The sequence below is a fragment of the Ursus maritimus genome, unplaced genomic scaffold (genome assembly GCF_017311325.1).
Source record: "Ursus maritimus isolate PB19 unplaced genomic scaffold, ASM1731132v1 scaffold_14, whole genome shotgun sequence".
NCBI classification, from domain to species: domain Eukaryota; kingdom Metazoa; phylum Chordata; class Mammalia; order Carnivora; family Ursidae; genus Ursus; species Ursus maritimus.
The window spans coordinates 8018772-8030010 of NW_024423786.1; the positions used below are offsets into that span (position 1 = coordinate 8018772).

An 11239-nucleotide genomic window follows, 5' to 3' on the forward strand; every position below is an offset into this window, starting at 1 on the left:
TAAGTCAAGAACACCCTTTGTCACCATCTTGGTGAAGTCACTCTCCCTACTCCTTTCTTAATCTGTGGGGATTTTTGTTGACTCACAAGCTGTGAGTCATGGCCTTCGATGGGGGACCTGGGAAGGTGAGGACAGCGGGCTGCAGGGGTGCAGACCTGTGACAGGCTCCATGTGCTGGCTTGCAGGTGACCCTGTGGAAGGAGTCCGTTGACGGGCAGTGGGTGTGCATCAGCGATGTCAACAAGGGCCAGGGTTCCGTGTCTGCTTCTGTCACAGAGGGCCAGCAGAACGAGCAGTGACAAGACAGGCAAGGCCCAGCTCCCCACCTGCTGACTCCAGGACTGTCCTTTCCTGGACCAACTGACCAAACAGCTGGGAGGAACAGCTCCAACATGATTACTTTCCCAGGAGTAACGCAACCAGATTGATCATCTGCCTTAACATGATTGGATATGGTTTGTAATTTACTGTCCTGCTNGCATTCATGTTATGAGGAAAAAGCTACAAATGATCTTCAAATCTATTATTTTAAAATATTTTTGGCCATTTTTATGTACCTTCTGGGTTCAGGCATTATTTGGGGGGTTTTGTTTCCAAAATAAATTCATATTGCTTATAATTCTTCCTGCGTTACCCTAACCCCGCCCTAAAAAGCTTATTTTCATTCTTGTTGAAACATCAGTGTACTAGAACAGCGTTTGCCAAGACCCAGGTCCCTGTAGCATCGTGCCCCCCTCTCCCCCGACACACACAAAGCTGGTCTGTCCCTGTAACATGTTCATGATTCCACTTATACTGAAGGCGCCATACAGAGTGACATGAAAGGAACACCAGACGTGGGCTTCAGTGACAGGGACTGTATCCTTTGAGCGCACATCCTCTTCTGGAGAATGGGAATAAAAGTCTGCCTTACAGAGAAGACTCAGAGGAGCTAATGCATGTGGGTGCCAGTGGAGGGCAGTATTAACCAAATACCAATAGTTAAGAGACTGGCCCAGAAAGTGGGCACACTTCCCCTGTCAGTGGGGGCAGGACCTGTGCTAGAGACCGTGGTTCTGGGCCTGATCAAGCCTGAACCAAGTATCACCTCTTAGCAGAGGCCCTGGGACCCTCACCTGACTCAGCAGTCACAGCGGCAGCTACCACTTACCGAGACCTGCTGCAGGCCAGCACCGCGCCGAACATGCTGCACGTTTGGCAGCACAACATACCAGTGCAGGTGTACGTCCCGGATGTACCAGTAAGGAAACTCACAGAAGACAGAAGAGCTGCCCAGGGTTGTCCACTGCCAAGCAGTAAAGTCAGTTTGAGTCCTGGTCCGGCTCAACTCCAGAGTAGGTGGTGCTCACAGCAGACCTTTATGTGAGTGCACTTAGCTTGGCAAAGGTCAGGCCACTCACCTCAGGAGCCTATGTGCACAAGGAAATGTGGGCCCCAATTCTATCCGCTGCTCATCCATTTTTCAGCAGTAAAACCCTGTTTTGAAATAAATACTAGGTCATAGTGCGTAAAATGGGAAAAGGTGGAACGACTGTGCTTGAAGTAAAGGCTTGAGAGGCCAGAGCCCTGCCCCTCGGTCTCCCACATCATTCTGCATCATGCAGGCCTTTGAACAGTTTGGGAACTGCTTCTGTCCATAAGAAAACACTCACAAAGGCACCTTTGCATACATTTCTCAGTGGACAAAAACTACCCTTAGTTCTAGTTAGCTCCTCACATGCCTGCCTTTCCTAACAAGCTCTGTGCTCTCCCCCAAAGGGCAGGCCTGGTCCCTAATGGTGCCTGCTACCCTCAACAAATAATGAGAAGCAACTGGTCCTGTATCACACGGTCGGTTGGTGATAGGTTAGTGGGCTCCTGGCCATATGCTGTTTGCAGCCCACACCACCGAGGATCAGTTAGGGTAATCTGGAGGTGAATGAAATGACCACCCTTAGTAGTTTATGCTTACAGTGGTAACATGTTAGCCATTCCTGGGGTAAGGGAGATCCCTCAAATTCATTACCACAGAAACAGACTAATCAAGTGGAGATACCGTGTTGTGTCAATCTTTAAGGGCATTTGCCAAGCCCAAGTGATACAAGTGTAAGGGTTAAAAGATTAAAAGATACAGAGTTAGGGTAAGAGGGCAGTAGCAACCACAATGTTTTCTTAATCCTTTCACAAAAACAAAGCAACCGGGATAGGAAATGAAACCCCCAGACATTAAGGTAGTCCCTCAAACCCTAGAACGTGGAAGATGAGGACCAAACCATTCATATCAATACCTGTGTGGGAGCAGCATAGGCAAGAAAGGGGAGTTTTTATGGTCCTATGAACCAGGTAACCCAAGAATGACCAAGTATTCATCCATTTGGAACAAAATTCAGCAAGCCAGTGTGAGAACTGTCAAAACTAGAAGATTCACAGGGTCTCACAAGTGAGTTCAAAAAGACAGATTTCCACTGCCACACATGCGGGAGTGCAAGCTGTAAGAGTTTTCCTTACAGCGCAAACAACTAGAAAGCCACACGATACACATGAAACAAAATGCTTACGGGCTTCGGACAGCAGGCAGCGTGTGGGTGAAGGAAACAAGTGAGGGGAGCACCAGCTGCCCCCAGCTTACTGCCCAGGAGCAGCTTCCAGGCCAAAGGGCAGGGAGACATCCAGAGTGTAGTGGTCAAGTTGAGACAGATCAGAGTCCAGAAGCGCTAAGCTGGAACCTACTGGGCAGAGTCCTGGAGAAGAGAAGGGAGCTGCTCAGAGCAAGCTCCTTAGGTCTGCAGAAGCATCTCTCACACGCTGACCAAGTCCTAACCTGCATATATGAAAGGCAGAACTCTTCACGACCAGAAACCAACAGACCACGCAATTCTAAACTCCCAGAGGAGTGGGCGTAGTTCATGTGCCCGAGATCCACAGCGCAACAACTGCAGAATGCACGGAGTAGAGTATAAGAAAGATCACATCTTAATAATACATCTTAAACTAGGCCTAAGGTAGAGGCTCCTCTGGACCATAAAGCCAAGCCTTGATGTCCACAATAATTTTGCTTTGTGTCAGGTCAGAGCCCAACACTCTTTACAGGAAAAACAAAATTAAGCACTTGAAATAAAATTCACATGATGTCCAGCTTCCAATCCAAAATTACCAGGTGTGCAAAGAAGCAGGAAAGTAGGACGATAGCCAGAAGTGAAAAAAAATACAGAAATGAGACCATGGAATTAACAAAGACCTTAAAAACAGCTATTATAAATATGTTCAAGAATGTAAAGGAACAGGAACACAAGAAAAATACCAAACGTTACAAATGGAATTTCTAGAAATGAAAAATTCAAAGTGAAAAATATACTGGATGGGAGTAAGAGCAGGAAGACACTGCAGTACAACAGGTAAGTCTGAAGACACAGCAATAAAAACTACAAACTGAAGCACATAGAGAAAAAGAAACTAAAACAACAAACCAACAGACCTGTAGAACACTATCGAGTAGTCCAATAAAATATGTGTAAGTTGGAATCCCAAGGAGTAAAAAAAAAAAAAAAAAGTTAAGGGGAGAAGGGGACAGAAAAAATATCTGAAGAAATAACAGCTAAAATTTCTCCAAGCTGGGATAAAATTATAACCGTACAGATTCAAGAAAATCAGAGAACCCCAAGCAGAACCCTAAACATACATACAGACCCCATAATAAAATTGCTGAAATACATAAAAACTATAAAATCAGTCACAGAGAAAGAGACTTACTATATACAGAGGAACAAATATAAGAATGGTAGCCAGCTTCTCATCAGAAATTTTGCAAGCTATAAGAAAATAAATGGTTAGGGTTTTTTTTTTTTTCCTTTTAGCACTTTAAAGACATCAGCCTACAATTCTATAGCTAGTGAAAACACTTTGAAAAATAAAAGTGAAATAAGGAACTTTTTAAATTAAAGCCAAAAAAAATAATCACCAGGAGAACTGTATTACAAGAAATGTCAAAGGAAATTCTTCAGGCAAAATGAAAAATAGCATCAGATGAAAATCTGGATCTGTACCAAGGAACAAGGAGCACCAGGAATAGAAAAAATCTGGGTGACTATTATGCTTTCTTTCCATATCTTTTCTCTCTCAAAAAGTATTATTTGAAGTGCATTATGGGGCTTACAACTTATGTAGAAATAAAATCAGTAGAAACAATAGCACAAATAATGGAAATGGTGAAATTAGAAGTATTCTGTTGTAAGGATCTTATAGTATCTATGAAGTGGTATCATACTTGTTGAAGGTATACTGTATTATTTTTGAGATTGTATTTTTAAATCCTAGGTCAACCACTTAAAGAATAAAGCAGAGAATAGTGAAGGTAAAGCCAATAGTGAAGATAGCAGGAAATTCTAAAATACACTTAATCCAAAAGTGGTTATCAAAAGAGAAAATAAAAAGGAAGAAAGAACAGATGGGACAAATTAAGGCCAATAGTCAGATGGTAGATTTAAACCCAACTTTGTAGATCATTGCAATAAATATAAAAGGTCTAACTTAAACATTTCAAATGAAAGGCCCCTGATAAGAGATTATCAGAATGGACTTTTTAAAAAAAAACATGACCCAACTGTATGCTGTTTACAGGAAACCCACTTTAAACATAAACACGGAAACAAATTAAAACAAAGGACATTATATGAAAAATATATATATAAACAGTAATCAAAAGAAAGCTCAATTTCTATATAAACATCAGATAAAGGAGACCTCAAAAAAAATAAAAGACTTCAGAACAAGAAATATATTAAGAATAGAGAGGTAGAGAATAATAAAAGGGTCAATTCATCAAGAAGACATAACAATCCTAAGTATATATCCACCAAAAATAGAGCCTCAAAGTCGGTGAAACAGAATGGACAGAACTGAAGTAATCCAAATTACAGCTGGAGATCTCAACATTTCTCTCTCAGGAACAGAACGAGTACACCCAAACACTCAGTCAAGTTATAAAATCCACTAACCAGCCAGTCACTCAATTTGACCTAACTGGGATCCTACCAACAACATTTAAACTCATTCCGAAGTACTCTGGGAGCACTCGTCAAGATGAGACCAACTTCGGAACCCTAAAACAAAATTTAACAAATCCAGAAGAACTGAAATCATACAGAACACATTCTGTGACTATAAAGAAAGTAAATTAGAAGCGAGTAATGGAAAGGTATCTGGAAAATTCTCAGATGTTTGGAAATTTAAGCAATCCACATCTAAATAACTAATGGGGAAAAAAATCACAATAAAAATAGTAGCCTAGAGAGGAAGAAACAGAGTGGACAGGCCAGGGAGGGAGATGTAGTCTCTGCATGCACTTGTTCTATACCACTGACTTCGGAGCCATGTAATATTTAATAATTAACTCCAAAAATATGAAGTCATAAAAGAAAAAAATCCCTGAAAGTTGAAAAAAATTACAAAGGCCATGCCATAACCACACAGAAAAAATAAATATTCAAGTGACTTTTAAAAGTGTTTTGAACGTATAACCCTAATAGGCTGCATTTAGTAGTTTTATGGCTGGTAACTGCAAGTACTCTTATTTTGAGAGTATTATGTTGATATTGTAAGATGAAGTTAAGATAATGGTAATTTTATTAAGGTAATTAGAAAACAGGATTATCGGGATAAAGAAAAGAAATTTAAGTATAAAACCCAGGAAAAGAAAACACTGGCCTTAAATTTTATTTGCAAATAACAGTATGAACTCAGGACTTGTTTTTCTCCTTCTAAAAAGTATGTATTTCTAATCTTATGCACAAGATGAGCCCAGGATTTCTTATTGGGACAGAAAATAAGGAAGCTATTTAAAAACTATAGGGTCATGTCAAAAGCACATGGGAATCAACACATCAAATATGGAAGCATCTAAAAGAATAATGACTATAACTGATTGAATCACTTATATAAAAAAATTCATCCATGAGTTTACAAGAGGAAGAAAACTCTGGAGGTTGCTAAGACACCAACCTTATTTTGAAAATGAGTAAATTTTTTTAAAATCCTGCATTTATCTTGCCTTTTCTGTACAAACTGTTTATCAAGGTAATAAAATAATTGAAGGAAAAATCCTAATAAATGTAGAAAGCAACACTAGAACAGAAAATCACCATTTGTAATTCCTAGTAAAAATGAGTGTAGACAATAATTAATGGTACGTAAGTCCACTAAGTGAAAAGTTCCTAAGGTATTATGTGTTGAGGCGTAACTACCAGTTTAGAGAAGCAGGCAGGAGAGTACAAGTCAGACAATGTCACAGGGAAGTGGTCTGCTAGGTCCAGAATGTGGGAAATGGTGCAGGATAAATAGCCTGTTGTGTAAAATGAATGATGGGGTGGAAGAGATGGGCAGGTAGGGGGCTGTTGTAGACTGAGAGACTTAAGGGACTGGTCAACCAAACGTGGGCTCTGGATCCTCTGGAAAGAACATGGCCAGAGATCTAAGCAAAACAGATATAAGTAACATGCCTGAAGGAGAATTTAAAGCAACAATCATAAGGACACTCGCGGGCTTGAGAATAGAAGACATCAGTCAGACCCTTATCATAGAGATAAGAGTTAAAAAAGAAGCCGAGATGAAGAGTTCAGTAAATGAGATAAGAAACACACGTGAAGCAATGAACAGCAGGCTGGCAGAAACAGGGAAACAAGTTAATGACCTAGAAGACGAAGTAATGGAAAGCAATGATGCTGAACGAAAGAGAGAAAAATTATGCAAAATGAGAACAGACTTAGGGAACTCGGTGACACCATCAAATTTAGTAACATTCATATTATAGGAGTCCCAGAAGAAGAAGAGAGAGAAAGGGGGGCAGAAAATTTATTTGAAGAAATAATAGCTGAAAAACTTCCCTAATCTGGAGAAGAAACAGAACTCCAGATCCAGGAAGCACAGAGAAATTCCATCAAATCAACAAAAGCAGGCCCATACCAGGACACACTGTATTTGCAAATTACAGTTACAAAGAAAAAAATCTTAAAAGCATCAAGACAAAAGAAGTCATTAACTCACAAGGGAAAATGCATAAGGGCTAGCTGGAGATTTTTCAACAGAAACTTGGCAAACCAAAGAGAGTGGCAGGATATATTCAAAGTGCTGAATGGGAAAAATCTGCACCGAGGATACTGTATCCAGCAAGGCTGTCATTCAGAATAGGAGGAGAGAGAAACGTTTCCCAGACAGACAAAAACTAAAGGAGTCCATGACCACTAAACCAGACCTGCAAGAAATATTAAAGGGGACTCTCTTGAGTAGAAAGGAGAGACCAAAGTGACAGTATAAAGGCAGGCAACATAAAAGCAGTAAAAATGAGTATTTCTCTAAAATCAATCAAGGAACTCTCTCTCTCTCTCTCTCTCTCTCTCTCACTCACACACACACACACACACACACACACACAGGGATATAAAATATAGTACATCCAAAACATGGGAAGGAGAAAAGGATGGGTTCAAACTTGGACAACCATCAACTTAACACAGACTGCTATTTGCAAAAGAGGTTATATACAAACCTAATGGTAACTCTATATCAAAAACCACTAATAAACATGTAAAAAATAAAAAGAAATCCAAATATATCACTAAAGAAAAATCGGCAAAACATGAAAGAGATAAAGACAAGAAAGGATCACAGAAAATCTCCAAGAACAACCACAAAACAATTAAATGGCAATAAATACATATCAATAATTACTTTGAATGTAAATGAATGAAACACTCCAATCAAAAGGCATAGAGTGTCAGGGCGCCTGGGTGGCTCAGTCGTTAAGCCTCTGCCGTCGGCTCAGGGCGTGATCCCAGCATTCTGGGATCAAGCCCCACAACAGGCTCCTCCGCTGAGAGCCTGCTTCTTCCTCTCCCACTCCCCGTGCCTGTGTTCCCTCTCTCGCTGGCTGTCTCTGTCAAATAAATAAATAAAATCTTTAAAAAAAAAAAAAAGGCATAGGGTGTCAGAATGGATTAAAAAAACAAGACCCATCTATATGCTGCCTACAAGAGACTCATTTAAGACCTAAATCACCTGCAGATTGAAAGTGAGCGGATGGAGAAACATTTATCTTGTAAATGGATATCAAAAGAAAATAGGAGCAGCAATACTTATATCAGACGACCTAGACTTTTTTTTTTTTAAGATTTATTTATTTATTCGACAGAGATAGAGACAGCCAGCGAGAGAGGGAACACAAGCAGGGGGAGTGGGAGAGGAAGAAGCAGGCTCATAGCAGAGGAGCCTGACGTGGGGCTCGATCCCATAACGCCGGGATCACGCCCTGAGCCGAAGGCAGACGCCTAACCGCTGTGCCACCCAGGCGCCCCGACAACCTAGACTTTAAAACAAAGACTGTAACAACAGACAAAGGGCACTACATACTAATAAAGGGGACAATCCAACAAGAATACGTAACAATTATAAATATTTATGCACCAAACATGGGAGCACCCAAATATATAAAACAATAAGCATAAACGAACTAATAATACAGTAGGAGACTTTAATACCCCATTTACCAATGGACAGATCACCTAAACAGAAAATAAACAAGGAAACAATGGATGACACACAGACCAGATGGACTTAGCAGATATATTCAGAACATTCCATCCTAAAACAGAATACACATTCTTTTCAAGTGCACGTGGATCATTCCCCACACTAGATCACATTCTAGGTCACAAAACAGGCCTTGACAAATAAAAGCCACAACACTATGAAGTCAACCACAAGAAAAAAATCTGGAAAGACCATAAATACTTGGAGGGTAAATAATATGCTACTAAACAATGAATGGGTCCACCAGCAAATCAAAGAAGAAATTAAATACATGGAAACAAATGAAAATGAAAACACAATGGTCCAAAACCTTTGGAATGCAGCAAAAGCAGTCCTACGAGGTAAGAATATAGCAGTACAGGGCTACCTCAAGAAGCAAGAAAAACCTCAAACAACCTAACCTTACACCTAAAGGAGCTAGAAAAAGAACAAATGATGCCTAAAGCCATCAGTAGGAAGGAAATAACAAAGATTAGAGCAGAAATAAGTGATAAACTAAAAAAACAAAACAGATCAATGAAACCAGGAGGTGGGTCATTGAAAAAAAAATAAAATTGATAAACCTCAAATTTTTATCAAAAATTGATAAAGCCAGACTTACCAAAAAAAAAAAAAGGCTCCAATTAAAAATATCACAAATGAGAGAGGAGAAATAACCAACACCACAGAAATACAAACAATTATAAGAGAATATTATGAAAAACTATATGCCAACAAACGGACAAGAAGTGGAAAAATTCCCAGATAAATTCCTACCAAAACTGAAACAGGAAGAAACAGAAACTTGAATAGACTGAAAACCAGCAAAGAACTTGAATCAGTAATCCGATAATTCCCAACAAACAGAAGTCCAGACCAGACAGTTTCACAGGCGGGTTCTACCATACACTTAAAGAAGAATTAGTACCTATTCTTCTCAAACTATTCCAACATATAGAAAATGAAGGAAAACTCCCAAATTCATTCCATAAGACCAGCATTACCCTGATACCAAAACCAGACAAAAACACCATAAAAAAAACAACAACAGTACTATAGGCCAGTATCCCTAATAAATCTAGATGCAAAAATTGTCAATAAAATACTAGCAAACCAAATCCAACAATACATTTAAAAAAATTATTCACCACAATTGAGTGGGATTTATTCCTGAGCTGCAAGGATGGTTCAATATTTGCAAATCAATTTGATACATCACATGAATAAAAGAAAGGATAAGAACCATCTGAGCATTTCAATAGTTTCAGAAAAGGCATAAGACAAAGTACAACACCCATTCATGATAAAAACCATCAACAAAGTACGGTTAGAGAGAACATACCTCAACATAGTAAAGGCCATATATGGGTGGGGGGGAAACAACACAGCTAATATCATCCTAAAAGGGGAAAACCTGACAGCTTTTCCTCCAGAGTCAGGAACAAGACAGGGACGTCCACTCTCACGACTTTGATTCAACACAGTACCGGAGTCCTCACCAAAACAGGAGAAAAGGCATTGAACTCAGCAAGGAAGAAGTCAAACTTTATTTGCAGATGACATGATACTCTTAGAAAACCCACCAAAGACTCCACCAAAATTAACTGCTAGAACTGATAAATGAATTTAATAAAGTTGCAGGATACAAAATCAACATAGAGAAACCTCATGCATTTCTATACACCAATAATGAAGCAGCAGGAAGAGAAGTTAAGGAATCAATCCGATTTACAATTGCACCAAAACCAATAAGATACTCAGGAATAAACCTAACCAAAGAGGTGAAAAGACCTGTACGTTGCAAACTATACCACACTGATGAAAGAAATTTAAGATGACATAAAGAAATGGAAAGACATTCCACACTCATGGATTGGCAAAACAAATATTGTTAAAATGTCTATGCAACCCAAAGCAATCTACACATTCAGTGCAAACCCTATCAAAATACCAACAGCATTTGTCATAGAGCTAGAAAAACCAGTTCTAAAATTTCTATTGGAACCTCAAAAGACCCCAAATAGCCAAAGCAACGTTGAAAAAGAAAAACAAAGTTGGAGGCATCACAATTCCGGACTTCAAGTTTTATTACAAAGCCGAAGTGGGGCGCCTGGGTAGCGAAGGGGCGCCTGGGTAGCGCAGTCGTTAAAGCGTCTGCCTTCGGCTCAGGGCGTGATCCCGGCGTACCGGGATCGAGTCCCACATCGGGCTCCTCCGCTGTGAGCCTGCTTCTTCCTCTCCCACTCCCCCTGCTTGTGTTCCCTCTCTCACTGGCTGTCTCTCTGTCACATAAATAAATAAAATCTTTAAAAAAAAAAAAAAAGCCGAAGTGATCAAAATGGTATGGTACTGGCACAGAAGAGAAAACCCGGAAAGAACCCACAATTACATGGTCAATTAATCTTCAACAAAGCAGGAAAGAATATCCAGAATGGAAAGGAATGTCTCTTCCACAAATGGTGTTGGGAAAACTGGACAGCAACATGCAAAATAATGAAGCTGGACCACTTTCTTACACTATACACAAAAATACATTCAAAATGGATTAAATGTGAGACCTGAAACTATAAACACTCTAGAAGAGAACACAGGTAGTAATTTCTCTGACATTGGCCATAGCAACTTCTTTCTAGATATGTCTCCTGAGGCAAGGGAAACAAAATAAAAAACTACTGGTACTACACCTAAATAAAAAGTTTCT

The 11239-nt window shown here is 39.7% G+C and overlaps 1 protein-coding gene across 2 annotated transcripts in view; it reads left to right on the top strand.

Annotated features, from left to right (window-relative positions):
• The window catches only part of SEC13 (SEC13 homolog, nuclear pore and COPII coat complex component), a 33401-nt gene extending 32782 nt beyond the window's left edge, over positions 1–619 (top strand). For both annotated transcript variants that reach the window (XM_008697888.2, XM_008697889.2), the window contains exon 9: positions 186–619. In XM_008697888.2, coding sequence (XP_008696110.1) covers positions 186–299 — 114 coding nt within the window. In that variant the 3' untranslated portion in view covers positions 300–619. The remainder of the gene's footprint in view (positions 1–185) is intronic.
• The last annotated feature ends 10620 nt before the right edge of the window (positions 620–11239 follow it).